The following is a 15,937-nucleotide window of genomic DNA, read 5'->3' as shown; positions in this document are numbered from 1 at the left end:
TCGAATATTTCGGGGAGGGAGAGGTACCTGCAAAAGGTACTCCGACGCTCAAGTCAAAACAGACGCAGATATCAATAGTAATTAATGAACAGTGACGTTACTTCGAGATGTGAACTATTTATACTGATATTAATGGGTCCTGTGCCTGATGGGCCCGCACTAGGGTTACCAAATTAGGTAATACGTCTGTGACTTACTTTATATCCACGATTAACTGTTAATTCATGGTTGAAGCTAGTTAATGTGCTTATTACCGGTACTCCCTTTTCGACACTACTAGTGTGTTAGTGTCATGTAGTGACGGGTATCGAGATCGTCGAACCGATTGGTCGAGAGCTTTGTCTAGCACACTCGGGTGTCAAAGGTGTCGAGTGCGCTGGTGTCATGTAGTGACATTAAACGTTCCTCAAGTACCGAGGCCGCCGAACTAATTGGCCGAGAGCATTGTCTAGCACACTCGGGTATCAAAGGTGCCGAGTCCGGGAGAGAATCGAATCCAAGGAGAGTCGAATCCAAGGCTAATTAATTAGAGGAGTGTTGTCGGGTTTAGACGCTGCGAAAGCCGTTGCTTATTGCTCGCTCTCATGAGATGAAGATTGCCGAAGTCCTCAAGGATTTTCCCGTGTCTTTGTCTTGCGAAGCCACGTTTCAGGCTGGCGTGAAGCAGGAAGCTAGGTGTTCATTTTTGATCAAGAGGGGCCTTCATCAAATGGGGATGTGGCGTTATAATTTGTTGAAAAAGTACACATAGTCAATGAAATATGAAAATGATCGTTAAGCATATATGCTAATTGATAAATAATATCATATGGTCAGATGCATGTCACTTTTTAATATATGCATGTCACTTTTTAATATATTTAACGTTAAAACAATTTGTTATATTATTTTAACTAACGTTATGTTTATTTTTTGTCAATTGCCGAAATGGATTTTTGTTTCTTTCAATAAAACCTTTTGATTTTTATAGCGTTTCGGCATTTCGGCATTGACGTGAAGTTGTCATTTGACGATTTCACAATGGGGGTCTTAAGAATTTTGAATGTGGCGCCGACCCAGTTACACCCGAACAGTTGGGCACAAATGCAAGCATTCAACAATTTATGTCGGTGCATTGGTGTGACGCCTTCCCCTTGGTTGTTTCTTCATTTCTACTACACCCGACCGACCGATCTAGCGAAGTGGTTGTCATTGAACAGGGTGTCTGATCGACAACTATTCGACAGTTTCACTTCGTCTTACAAGAATTTCAAAGCTGGCTTTTTTAGGATAACCATTCGGCCAAACGGTCGACGATTTTTTTGCGATGAAAACAATGAAAGCTTGTTTCCGTTCTATTGGACACCTACTCCGCGACCGTATGATATCCTGTCGAGGGAAGACCTATCACCCGAAGAGCAATTGGATCTCGACTTACTATTACAGCTTCCTCGGGGTTTGCCGACAAAGCGGTTGATCAATTTGATTGACTCTCCCCGATGGGATAATGATTTAATAGGTAATTGTCTTTCTAGCATAATGTTTTGACAAAAATCCTATTGATGTTGACTTGTCCTTCTTGCAGGCATTATGGTGACGAGCGGGGGTGATGAGTTTAGCATTCGCAATTTGTTGGCCAATCGCACCCAACAAGTTCGGCAGAGTGGGATGGTTGGAGGTAGCAATTCGAGGGTCGCCTCGATTCCACGACCAGTGACTGATGCACGCGTGCCCCCTGAAGCCGAACGGAGGCACCGAGGTCATAAGGGGAAAAAAGTTCATCGAAGTGGTCATAAGCGAAAAGAAGATAAGGATCGTTCAGAGAGGCCGAAAAAGTTGAAGCAGCAAACCCTTCCTGGGTCTTCTCAGAGCTCTCTCGTGGTGCCTCCAACACTGATGACTCGAGCCTTTCTGAGTGAAGGGGTTTCAGCTGAAGGCCTTATTCGCCCGGATGTAATTTCGGTCCAAGGTCGCGAGTATTTGAATAATCTAGATACGGCGTCTAAGTGGAAGTATTTTTGTGAAGTTCAAGCTCGGTCACTTGTGCTTGCCCATAGCCTTGCCATGGAGCCGATCAGGGAGCTTGCTGGTATGCGAAACCGAGCAGAAGAAGCTGAGAAGGCTACAGTTGAGGCCTTGTCGGTGAATGATGGGCTGGTTCGCAAGAACAGAGAGCTTTCCATCGAACTGGACAAATTACGGCGAATAAACGACACACTTCGATTGGATGTTCAAAAGGTTGTGGCTGAAGGGGAACGTCAGACGGTGGAGAGTGAGAAGGCCAAGGCTGATTTGGTTGAATTTAAGCAATATGCTAAGGATCGTATTGTGACTCAGCATGAGGCCGGTTTCAATCAGGCCATTCGACAGGCGAGGTTTTTTGGCCATTTTCCGGAGAACTTAGTTTGACATTGGGCAGGACTTCTATCAAGGGGAATTTATGCCATTCATAGATATGCCTGAAGGAGCAGTGGCTGATGCCGAAGCCCCTCTACCTCCTCACGCCGAACCAACTGTGAATGAGGAGACTCATGTAGGTACTGAGGAGGAGGTCCAAGTTCAAGACAACCGGGCTGATACCGATCAAGTGGTGGAGGATGAAGTGAGTCAAGGCCAGTAATTTAGGAGTTGAATCCTTGTATTTTGGGCCGAGAGAGCCTGTAGTTTTTTGTGGGACTTCGGCTTCATGATGCCTTTTTTTTTTGTTATTGCACGCTATTGATGTAGATTTACTTGCGGTTTACTTCTTTATGTAACTCTCTTGTCAAGCTTTTGAAATTTATTTGTCATCATTTTTTTTTTACCGAATGGGTTGTCTTCGATGGTAAACTTGAGTGAACAAACCTGAAAGGTGCATCCTTGGCCGAGCGGGTTGCTCGGGAGGGAAACCTTGGTGTGTAAAATTTGAAAGGTGCATCCATGGCCGAGCAGGTTTCTTAGGAGGGAAACCGTTGCGCGAAAGCTTTGAAAGGCGCATCCTTGACCGAGTGGGTTGCTTGGGAGGAAAACCTTGTATGATTTTTGAAGGCACATCCTTGGCCGAGTGGAGTCACTCGGGAGGGAAGCCCTGTACGAATTCCGAAGGCACGTCCTTGGCCGAGTGGGGTCACTCGGGAGGGAAGCCTGTACGAATTCCGAAGGCACGTCCTTGACCGAGTGGGGTCACTCGGGAGGGAAGCCTTGTATGATGATTTCTGAAGGCACATCCTTGGCCGAGTGGGGTCACTCGGGAGGGAAGCCTGTTTGTTGTTTAAGATTAAGAATGAATCATATAGGAAATTGAACTGTATTTCATTAAAGGGTGTCTCGTTAAAAACCTTGTCGGCCAAAACCCTTTTCACTTTTTTATAAGGGGAGAAAAAACCGATCAAGGAAAAGAGTGCACCATGCATATATACATTGATAATTACTTTGTCATTACAGAAATTTCTAGCTATAATAATTTTTCAAATGAGTTGAGTTCCAAGTTCGCGGAATAACTCTGCCTGAAAGCTCTTCGAGTTTGTACGCTCCATTGTGGAGATTGTGCCGAACCCGAAACGGACCATCCCAATTAGCCGCCAACTTGCCCTCGCTTGGATTTCGGCGGGCTGTCCCTTGGACTCTCCATACCAGGTCACCTTCTTTGAACTCTCTTTTGTCAAGTGCTGTGTTGAATCTCCGTGTCATTTGTTGCCGACATGCTTCTGCGATTACTTGAGCTTTGTTGCGTATTTCTTCCACTGTATCGATTTCGGTTCGGATAGAGGCATCGTTTGAGTGCTCGTCGAAATGAGCACGCCGAAATGAAGGTTCCCCAACTTCTACAGGGATCATGACATCGGTACCATACGTTAATCGGAAGGGCGTTTCTCTAGTGGTTGATTGGGGTGTGCATCGGTAGGCCCACAACACTTCCAACAATTCTTCAGCCCAAGCTCCCTTCGCATCACCCAAACGTTTCTTCAATTCAGAGAGTATGACCTTATTAGCCGTTTCGGCTTGCACGTTTGATTGTGGGTGTTCAACAGATGTGAATCGGTGTCGGATCCCCATATCGGTCATAAACTTGTTGAGTTTTTGATCCGTAAATTGGAGTCCATTATCAGTGATGATGACATATGGTATTTCGAAACGCGTAATAATGTTCTTCCAGAGGAACTTCTGAACATTACCCGTTGTGATGGTGGCAAGCGGTTCGACTTCAATCCATTTCGTGAAGTAATCGACCGCTACCAATAAGAACTTGCATTGGCCCTAGGCTATAGGGAATGGGTCGAGCAGGTCCATGCCCCATAGAGCAAAAGGCCATGGTGAACTGATGCTGTGTAATTCTTCAGCCGAGGCATGGATTAGGTTGCCGTGCTTTTGACATGGAACACAACGCTTAACGAATTGTGCGCAATCACCCTTGAGAGTTGGCCAATAATAACCTGCTCTTAATACCTTTGCTGCCAGAGTCCGACCACCCGAATGTGACCCACAAATCCCTTGATGTATCTCTCTTAACACGTAATCCGCTTGGTCTGTGTCTAAGCATTTGAGCAACGGGGTTGAGAAACCCCTTCTATATAATTCTCCGCCAATGACTGTGTATCTGGCAGCTTGAGTTCGAAGTTTCTTAGCAGAAAAAGGTTCGGCGGGTTCCTTGCCTTGTAAGATGAAATCAAGGAGTTTCGTTATCCATGTTGCATTGGATGCTGTCGAACTCGTCTCTTCCACTGTCATGCTTTCGGCCGAGGCTATGCTTGGAGTGGACAACTCGAGGTGCAAGGTAGTTCTGAGTTGGCCCGGTTTGCGAGCACTGCTTGCCAATCAGGCCAACTAATCGGCTCTTTCATTGTTTTCCCTAGGTGTATGCCTTACTTGTACTTCATCGAAGTTGGAACACATGTTATGGAACAGGTGGTAATAACGCAGTAGGTTTGGATCTTTGACTTGGAAATGATTATTAACTTGTTCCGATACGATCTGTGAGTCCGTCCAACAAATCAATCTTCGGACCCTGACGTCGCTTGCCAATCTCAATCCTGCTAACAGTGCTTCGTACTCGGCCTGATTGTTGGAGGCTCGAAATCCGAAGTGCATGGATTGTTCAAGAGTTACCGCCATGGGCCCTTCAAGAATGATGCCTGCTCCGCTGCCCATGTTGTTGGAGGAACCATCAACGTGCATCGCCCATTGATCGCTCTGGAATTGACCCTTCGACTGTAGTTCATTGATGAATTCGGCAAAGTATTGTGACTTAATCGGCCCTCTTTCGGTCCCCATTTTTCTCTTTCGTTGGGCTATCGGTTTAGCTTCTCGGCATATGGACAACCTGTGACACATAACGTTGGGATCTATGCCCGGCATATCCGAAGGTACCCACGCGAAAAGGTCCTTATTTTTCTCGATGATTTTGCCCAACGCTTGGCGTTCCGATTCAAGCAATCTGGTCCCCAGGTATGTGACTTGACTTGCTTTCGGACCGATTTGGAATGCAACTTTCTCCTGTGTTGATTCCATTCGTTCATCCACATTCATTCTCGGGTCCAAGTCCCATGCTGAAGCCGATTCCAAGGAGGAAGGAGTTATTGCATGAACTCGTCTTGACTTAGCTTTCTTCTCTTCGATAGGTGGCACCCGTAAACTTGCAAAATAACATTCGCGAGCTGCTTTCTGGTCAACATGAATTGTAAGAATATCTCCTCTATTGGATGGGAACTTCATGGCTAGATGGGGCGTTGAGACGATGGCTCCTAATGCGTTCAATGAGGGTCGACCAAGTAAAATGTTGTAAGACGTGTTGGCTTGTACTACAATGTATTTTACTTGGATATCCCGATGTTCTTTTTCATCGAAGCAAAAGCGAGTGAACAACTTAATGAAACCCTTGGTATTGACCCTTTCCTCGTCGAAGCCGACCAGTGGTTCGTTGTAAGGAATCAGTTCTTCCTCTGAAATGCCGAGTTGCTTGAATGTATTCCAATATAGAATATCAGCCGAACTGCCTTGATCCACCAAAGTTTTCTTCACAATACAGTTATGTATCTCGACACTGATGACCATGGGATCATCTTGTATTGGATCTATATCTTGAAAATCTTCGTCTGTGAATGTGATGGTAGGTAACCGCCGAATTGATCGCTTCTCAACAACATTAACCGACCTGACAACTTGTAGATGCCTTTTCTGAGCTGAGGAGGTTGATCCTCCTCCTGCAAAGCCTCCGGCGATCGTATTAATGACTCGCCTATGTGACGTTTGAGGCTCTTCTTTCCGATCTCTTGATCTGTTGCGTTCTCGTCGATGTCTGTTTGAGCGTTCATGCCGGTCTCGTTGTTGAGACTGATAAGTGGGACGATGCTGGGATGTATTTGTCCGATCAATGAAATTTTGGAGTTGCCCTTGCTTGATAAGGTCTTCAATCCGATCCTTTAGGGCTGCACATTCTTCAGTGGAATGTCCGCAATTGCGGTGATACATACAAGATTTGTTGGTATCTGCTCAAGGGGGAGTTGATGCTCTCTTGGGAACCGCTAATACCTCCGATGCAAGAGCTTGTTCAAGCACTACAGCTCGACTTGCATTGAGGGGAGTATAATGAGAATACTTCGGACCTCTTGTGGGTCGGTCTCGAAGAGTTAACTCCTTACCTCATCCTCTGAATGACTGTTCTGTTGGCTTTTCGGCCTTTGGAACTGGTTTGGCTCTTGCTTGACTGCGGTACTCAGCCAGCTCTTCCATTTGCATATATTTATCGGCCCTCCTTCGTAGGTCATTCATGTCCAAAGGAGGCTTCTTGCAAATGCTATTGACGAACGGTCCTGGTTTTAAGGCTGTTGTGAGGTGATGGAGTGCTACGGCTGGATTAAGATCGCGGATTTCCAAGGCGGCCTTATTAAATCGATCCATGAAAGTCCGAAGTGACTCCTTCTTGTCTTGCCGGAGGCTGACCAATGATAAAGAAGTCAAGCTGTGGGGGCGACTTGTTGCGAACTGGATGGTGAATTGAGATGACAGAGTGTTGAATGAGTCGATGGAATTGGGGGGAAGCCGAGTGAACCAACTTAATGCCCTGCCTTTGAGAGATGTTGGAAAAATCCGACACAAAGCAGCGTCATCCGTGGTGCTCAACATTACCTGCGTAAGAAAAATGTCGAGATGCTCGTCAGGGTCCGTTGTACCATCATATTTATCAATTGGCAAGGACTTCCAGCTATCCATCAAAGGTAATTGCATAATGGATGGTGTGAAAGGGTGTCGGTGTGATCCAATAGTCGCCAAGTCCGTGGGACGACCGACGGTAGGCAAGGCCGAAGGGAACTTTTCGGGTGCCACAGCTGAGGCACGAGGGACCGAAGTATGGATCTCATGGGATTGATAAGATCCTTGGGTGTGAGTGTTGGTGGGCTGGGTAGGTTTCCACGAAGGGTCTTGATTTTTCAATGCTTCGTTTTCGGCCCTCAGAGCTGAAAGTTCCCTCGCATCCTTCTCACGTTGTTGCTTCATTGCTGCCATCTCTTGCTTCAACAAACGAACCGTCTCAAAAAGATCAATTTCGTCAACAACCTCAACATGTTCTTCTTCAGTTTGGTGATCTTCTGTGTTTGTTCTCCTTGTTTTCGCCATTGCTCTATTCGGTTGATCTTCACAATTGTCTCAGTTCGGCCCCACGGTGGGCGCCAAAATGTACCTGTCTGAGGGGCACACTAGTAATCTTCTCGTATTCTGAGGGCCGAACGAGAGCTCCAATCGAATATTCCGGGAAGGGAGAGGTACCTGCAAAAGGTACTCCGACGCTCAAGTCAGAACAGACGCAGATATCGATAGTAATTAATGAACAATGACATTACCTCGAGATGTGGACTATTTATACTGACATTAATGGGCCCTGTGCCTGATGGGCCCACACTAGGGTTACCAAATTAGGTAATACGTCTGTAACTTACTTTATATCCACGATTAACTGTTAATTCATGGTTGAAGCTAGTTAATGTGCTTATTACCAGTACTCCCTTTTCGACACTACTAGTGTGTTAGTGTCATGTAGTGACGTTAAACGTTCCTTAGGTACCGAGATCGTCGAACCGATTGGCCGAGAGCTTTGTCTAGCACACTCGGGTGTCAAAGATGCCGAGTGTGCTGGTGTCATGTAGTGACGTTAAACGTTCCTCAAGTACCAAGGCCGCCGAACTGATTGGCCGAGAGCTTTGTCTAGCACACTCGGGTGTCAAAGGTGCCGAGTCCACACTTATGGGCCGAGGGCATTGTCCCGTACAATTTTATTATTTATTACAGCAACCCAATCAATTGTGTTGGCCATTAGTAGATTAATCAAAGTGCTTATTTAGTAAATTAAAAAAAAAATCATCATATACGCTCTTCAAAAGAAAAAGTTAACTTTCGACCACCTATTTAGAGTTACTTTAGTTTAACAAATAATAATTTTCATGATAATATTCTTATTTGAGTTCAACAAATTATTTCTTATGAAAAGAATGGTAATAGTCATTAGTCAATTCTAAAAAATTAAATTGACCACGAATTAAAATGAAAGAAATAAAAAAAATTACTTTTCTTTTTTAACCCGTAATTTATTGGTTTGGGGCTTGCTGTCCAATGTTTATATAGTTGGTTTGTTAGTATTTTAATTTTTTAATAATATACATTTGTAATCGTTTCTATTTTTATATAAAAAAAATCATCTCTTAATAAGTCTTAACTTAAAATTTCACATTTATATTTATATTTTAAGTTTTTGCAAACATAGTTTTGTCTCGTTTTAATCTCTATGATTAACTCCGGTTAATTAATTTAATGGTGACAAGGCTAAATGAATAAATAATATTAAGATAACAAAATATATTAAGTCAAGATAATTAGGTTATCTTTAGGTGCATAATTTAATTAAATAATGTATTAATTATTTTATATAAATAACATAATTATATTAATATATTTACGTGCATAATTTATTTGTGATATATATTAAAAATAAACTATATTACTATAATTCCAAATTAATGTAAATAACATTAAAAGTACATTATAAAACTATATAAATAATATTAAAAGTATACTTTAAACTAGCTTTTTCTTACTCTCATTAATTTTTTTTACGTAAAATAACTAAATATTTTTTATGTCATTTTATATTTATTAACTAATTCACTACTAGAAAAGTGTCATTTTCCTGCGAATTTTCTTAAAAAAAATATTTGCAGAAATTTTTTACAAATTTTTTTGCAAAAAAAAAATATTCGCAAATTTTTTTTTGTAAATTTATTTGCGAAAAATAATTTACAGATATTTCTTACAAATTTTGTTACAATTTTAATGATCAGAATTTTTTTTTCCATGGTAAAATTTGCAGAAAATATTGTAAGAATTTTATTTTGTTTCTTGCAGATTTTCTTGCAAAAATAAATTCACAAGTAATGTTTATTAAATGATAGAAAAATTTTATAGATAATTTTTCCTGCGGATTTTCATAAAAATTTCACTACAAGAAAAATGCTGATTTCCGACGAAAATTTCCGACGGAAATAGGTAAATTTCCGACGGATTTTGCTTTTTCTGACGGATTTCCGACGGATTTCAATCCGTCGGAAAAAGTGGCGTCGGAAAAAAAATCCGTCGGAAATTTCCGACAGAAAAATCCGTCGGAAATTGCTGTCAAAATTTTCGACAGAAAAATCCGTCGGAAATTGCTGTCAAATTTTCCTACGGAAAAATCCGTCGGAAATTATAATTTTTTTTTAATTTTAATAAATTTATTAATGTAACAACTCTCATATTTGGCTTCTCAAGGGTTCTATTTCACAATATTTCACTGTTTAGCGTGTTTTATTCTTACTTGTGCAATTTCTGGGAGACTTCCCAGAAGGTCACCCATCCCAGTACTACTTCAGGTCAAGCACGCTTAACTGTGAAGTTCTGATGAGTAAGCTACCGAAATGTCTATGTATGTTGTCAGTATAACTTGTACAAATTAATTCATTTAAGTCATCCTCAAATATACAATCTCATATTTGTACTATAATAATAATATATAATAATTTTATCTTACGAATAATAATAATAATAATAATAATAATATATTTAATTATTCTTTATTTATATGTACTTACTTTTATAATTAACATCTACTTACTTTTATTTAAAATTATAATTTAAATTATTTAATTTTATAATTTATAATGATAATATAATTTATAAAATTATAAATATTTATTTATTACATACTTATAAATTAAATTTTAATATTTTAAATAAATTATTAATTAATTTAATATATTTATTTACCTTAAATCAAACATATAAAATTTAAAAAATATTTATCCTTTTTTTTTTTTTCTAATTATCAACTATTAATAAATTACTAACTTAAAATCTTATCTAATTATATATAATATTTTCATATCAAATTTAAAACCAGATATTAGTTATACAAAAATATTAAGATCATATAGTAAATTGTCAATAAGATTTTAGTTAAATAATTTAAAATAATTAATATTTCAATTATATTGTTAATTAGCAAATAATTTATTCCAAAACTAATTAATTTTTTATATTAATTATTAGTAAAATTTAATAACTTTTAATTTAACAATTAATTGGATCGATGAAATTCAACACACCATGAGTTATTGAGCGGAATAACTTTACCAAGAGTTATTTTGTAAGTTATCTTAAATCAAACATATAAAATTCAAATAATGTATTTATCCATGTTTTATTTTTTAATTATCAACCATTAATAAAATACTAACTTAAAATCTTATCTAATTATATCATAATATTTTCATATCAAATTTAAAACCAGTTCTTACATTTTCGACAAATATAAATTTGTCTGAAATATTCTATCAATAATATAACTTTTCTTACAAAAATTTTCTCATCAAAAATATAAATTTTTCGACAGATTTAATTTTATTTTATAAAAAATCATCTTCGATTAATATAACATTTTGTATATATGATTTAAGAGTAAAAGATTTTCAATTGAACGGTTAAATTTACAAAATTCACATTTAATATAAAGTTATTGAGTGGTGTAACACTTAGTAAAATTAATACCATTGTAATTATAGCTCCCCTCATGTATATATATATATATATATATATATATATATATATATATATATATATATATATATATATATATATATATCTGTGTGTGTGTGTGTGTGTGTCTATATATATATATATGATTTAAGAGTAAAATATTTTCAATTTAACGGTTGAATTTACAAAATTCACATTTAATATAAAGTTATTGAGCGGTGTAACACTTAGTAAAATTTATACCATTGTAATTATAACCCCCCTCATATATATATATATATTAAATGCGACTTTTACTATGTATTACACTGCTCAATAACTTTATATTAAATGTGAATTTGGTAAATCCAACTGTTAGATTGAAAGTTCATATCTCTTATAGATTATATATACAAAACTTTATATTAATCCAAGATGATTTGATACTTCATTTTTATAAAACAAAATTGATGTAATATATTCATTTCAAAATACACTAAAATATGAACACTTGGATTATCTTCCAGTTGTTGTTCAATTTTAACAAAACTTGATATACACGTATAAAGTGATATGAACTTTCAATTTAACGGTTGGATTTACAAAATTCACATTTAATATAAAGTTATAGAGCGGCATAATACTTAGTAAAAGTTACACCGATATAATTATAACCTCTTATATTATATATATATATATATATATATATATATATATATATATATATATATATACACATACATATATATACAGCGACAGCTGCACGTTTGGAATAGTGAGGCACTTGCCCTCACTACTATTTGACATATACATAATTTTTTATCTAAAAAAATAATATATTTTAAAAAAAAATTATATTCTAATAAAATAAATATATAGATTTAGAAAAAATGTTTATTTATTTGATATCTGTCAAATTTTTGAAGGAAATTAATTCTCATGTGATAAAAAAAATTTCTTAATAATGAATTAATTTTTAAAAAAAGTTTAATTATAATATATATATGTATATATATATATATGTCTTAATATTCACATATATAATGTAATATATTAAAACAAATAATTTTTTGATAAAATAAAATTTGTAGCATGCATGTTTTTCTTTTGTGTTTTTTATTTATTGTATACGTTGATTGAAAAAATCAAAATTGTAAAATTGTATACATTGATTAAAAAAATAAAAATAAGAAAAATCATAAGATTTATATTCTATTTAGAATTGTTATTATAAGATATATTTTAAAATAAATTATCATCTAAAAATATATATTAGATATTAAAAACAGATTTATATCATAAATAAATTAAACTTTATTTTTATAAATTTAACATATAGATTTTTATATTTTTAATAGTGTTAAATTATTATAAAATAAAAGTCTATATAATTGTAGTTCTACCCAAATATTTAAAAATTATCTATGATAGATAAATAAGTCACACTTAAAATATATATTTTTAAAGAAAGTTAGGTTCAAACCAAGTAAATTATAATAAAATATAGTATAACCTAATTTATTTTCATCTTTAATACTAATCGTAGATATAAAAAACTTGTAATAAATAATTATAATATATATTTATACCTTTAAAAGATATATAAAATTTTTAATACTACAAATATATATAAGAAATTAAAAATAATAAATTAAAAATAAGAAATTAAAAATAAGATTTTCGACGGAAAATTCCGTCGGAAATTTCCGACAGAAAATTCCGTCGGAAATTTTCCGGCAGAAATTTCTGACGGATTTATTATTCCGTCGGAAATTTCCGACAAAATTGTCCGTCGGAAAATTTCTATCGGAAATTTCCGACGGATTTATATTTCCGTCGGAAATTTCCGACGGAAAATTTTTGACAGAAAATTCTGTCGAAAATTTCTGACAGAAATATAAATCCGGAAATTTCCGACAGATATGGATCCGTCGGAAATTTTCGTCGGAAATTTACATTTTTCTTGTAGTGTTTTAATCCGCAGGAAAAAAAATTTTTTTTTTATAAGTTTAATATTTAAAAAAAACTTCAAGTCCCACATTGATTGAAAATAACACAATTAAAGGGTATATAAGTTAGGACAATACTTACCTTATAAGTTGATTTGTATGGTTGAATGTTAGGCTTATAATCTACCATCTTAGAATTTAAAAGATTATGTATCACATGTTAGAAGTATGGAACAAATGTTTAGGATGAATTCATTGTGAACATTTGAAAGTTGAAGAATTATTAATAGAATTTATAATAATTTCTTTAATTTTTTCGTAAAAAATATTCTTGCAGAATTTCTTCCGAAAAAATTCGCAGGAAACTTTCCTGCAAAATTTTTTTTGCAGGAAACTTTTCGGCGAATTTTTTTCGCAGGAAAATTTTCTGCGAATTTTAAAATTTGCAAAAATATATTATCTACAAAAGTATTACTTGAGATAAAATTTCGCAGAAAAATTTGTAGGAACAACGCTTCCTGCGAATTTTTTATGAAAAATTCACAAGAAAAGTTGTATGTAATAAGAAAATTTCTAATAGTGATTTTATCAATCATATTTAATTCAATTAATTAGTTATAAGTTTTTAATTTTTTAACTTTTATGGAAGAGATTGATCGATGTGTTGCCTTTTGTTCCTAATTATCTCATCTCTCTTTCATACATTTCACCAATAATTCCCCCATGTGCTCCTCTTTTTTGTCTTCGACTTTTCCTTTAATCACTTTACATCCCTATTGTTTATATTTTCACACTTTTATTCACAACTACACACTAAAAAGTGAACGTTAAAAGGTATCTCAAAGGTTAGGTCGAGGTTTGGTCCAAGCAATAAGCCTCCATATCCCTACTGAGATTTGATTGGTGCAAAATTTTCGGGCTTGTTGAAGTGAACATAGTTGGTAGGTTTTAGTTTGTTGAAATATAGGATCTTACAATAAGTCAATGTCTTTTCTAACCAAAAACTATTTCATATATAAAGATGATTATAGGGGTAAATCATCAGAAAAGCTTTGGGTACCTTTTTTAAATCACGTTGTATATGGTATACATAATTAGAGGGAATCAATTAATGATTTGGAACTTACCATTTAGTTGTAGAGACAAAAAATATATTAATTAAACAACTGAATTAGTTTATTGTTTGATGTGGCTTATTGATTAGACCTAGTTGCTTAGTAGAAGACTAGTTGTAACTACAGACATCAGAGTGGTTGTTTGGTGAGATTACTTCAGATATGTCTCTAGACTTGGTTGTCTTGAAAGCCAATTGGGTTAAGGTTCACGGGTTTTCACTAGAGTTATGAGCCTTCTAGTATCATACATAGCAGATATATTTTTAATAAATATAATCTCTTGTCGATATTAGTAGTTTGAAATATTTAGTTCATGTGGTTAAACTAATTATCAATTTTTACAAAGCTAGCTAAAGCGATTTGTTGTAGGTATATATCACATCAATTTCAAATTTAAAATGTGTGTTCTTCTAATTAAAAGGTATTACTCTTAAATCTAAAGCAAGAAATGACAGGAATATAAGTCAAGTTATTTGAAACCATATATTACACCTCAAAGTAATTACTGAAGGCATAAAAAGAGATTAAGGGGCAAAAACTGAACCGGTTTTTGAAAGTCCAAATTGGACAGAACCATTTTCATGCAAGGTGTGTGACTATTCATCTGACCTCTATGAAAAAGACATATATCTTTTAATAAAACCGAAAAAGATAGTAGAAAATGGGAAAAAAAAAAAAAAAAAAAAGGCCTCTTAAGCGCCTCATATCTTTCAAAAGTTGCTTAACATGCTAAAAGGCATGCAACATACGTAGTTTTGTGATCGTAAAAGTAATATTTTGTATCTTAAAATTAAACAATTTATTGCAGAAAAAAATAGTTTCTTGCATTAAAGGAGGTTATTTGTAGGAGTAGAAAAAGTAGGAGTAGTTATATGCAATTTCATCAAACTTTAGGAAGTGCAAGTATAATTTACACCTACATGTATTATACATCAGAAAGATATGCACATATGTATAACCGTATAAATAGTTATATTAAATTCCCAAGATAATCTCTCATTGTTTAATTTGATTTCATTTTATTAGGCGTAAAGTATCAATGATCAATATTCGATATGTACAGTATTAGCTTGGCTACACACCATTTTATTGGTTGTTCAAAAACTATTGAAGCTGTTTTCTTCGTGATGATTGAGACAAATCAGATATGAAAAGAATATGAGCAAAACTCACCTCTTTTATTCAATGGAAGGACATGATCTGTTGGATTAAGATTTAAAGTTTGGCTTGGCTCCACAGCTCATACATATTGATAAAGGGAAATGACATTTTTCCGTCATCTCTTTAGAAAAATAGTTAATTTATTTTTGTAACGACCCAATTAACTTTAGAACAAATTATTTTAATAAATAACTCTTTTTTTACACTCTAAATTTATTTTGATAAATATTATACATATCCTTTACTAGATGTAAAATTGCTTGAGTCAGATAAAATCGATTAATATTAATGGTAAAATCCTTTTTGAATATATCGTATACTCAAAGAAGGTTAATTATAAATAATTATGATTTTTTTTGTAAACATCCAATATATTCAGAAATCATATTCAACTTCAATTTGATCGAGTCAAATAAATTTACTTAAGGCAACAAAACTTTTTTTTTCATTCATAAAACTTAATTAGTCTCTAATTCTTATTTAAAGTTTACTTCCTAAAGCAAGAGAGATTAGTATATGATAAACATGCATGTGAGATTAAAAGGGTGGTCCCCATTGATAAGTGTCGATCCAAGTGAGATTAAACCCCACCACACTTAACTTTGTCCCTCGTGAATTAAATCAATGGTTTCACACCACTATTATGTATCAACCCCCTCAAGAGTGCGGAATCTGTAGCAAAATTCCACTAATTCACACACATCTCATAATTCAAAC

General features: G+C 35.2%; 1 protein-coding gene across 1 annotated transcript; it reads left to right on the top strand.

The window, feature by feature from the left end:
- Positions 1-257: 257 nt before the first annotated feature.
- On the top strand, positions 258-2,757 carry LOC109797988 (uncharacterized). Its single transcript, XM_020358175.3, has 2 exons — positions 258-1,498; positions 1,565-2,757. The coding sequence occupies exons 1-2, from the start codon at positions 1,021-1,023 to the stop codon at positions 2,386-2,388; spliced, it is 1,302 nt and encodes a 433-aa protein (XP_020213764.1). The 5' UTR covers positions 258-1,020; the 3' UTR covers positions 2,389-2,757.
- Positions 2,758-15,937: the final 13,180 nt, after the last annotated feature.

The sequence above is a fragment of the Cajanus cajan genome, chromosome 3, assembly GCF_000230855.2.
Source record: "Cajanus cajan strain Asha chromosome 3, NIPB_CcT2T_4, whole genome shotgun sequence".
NCBI lineage: Eukaryota > Viridiplantae > Streptophyta > Magnoliopsida > Fabales > Fabaceae > Cajanus > Cajanus cajan.
The sequence above is the reverse complement of the archived record's forward strand: the minus strand, read 5'-3'. Positions and strand labels throughout refer to the sequence as shown.

What these genes read in the sequence shown, in the direction of transcription:
- LOC109797988 (XM_020358175.3), top strand. Translation starts at nt 1,021, where the DNA reads ATGGGGGTCTTAAGAATTTTGAATGTGGCGCCGACCCAGTTACACCCG. An exon ending in ATGGGATAATGATTTAATAG is followed by an intron (nt 1,499 to 1,564) that starts GTAATTGTCTTT and finishes TCCTTCTTGCAG; the next exon opens with GCATTATGGTGACGAGCGGG.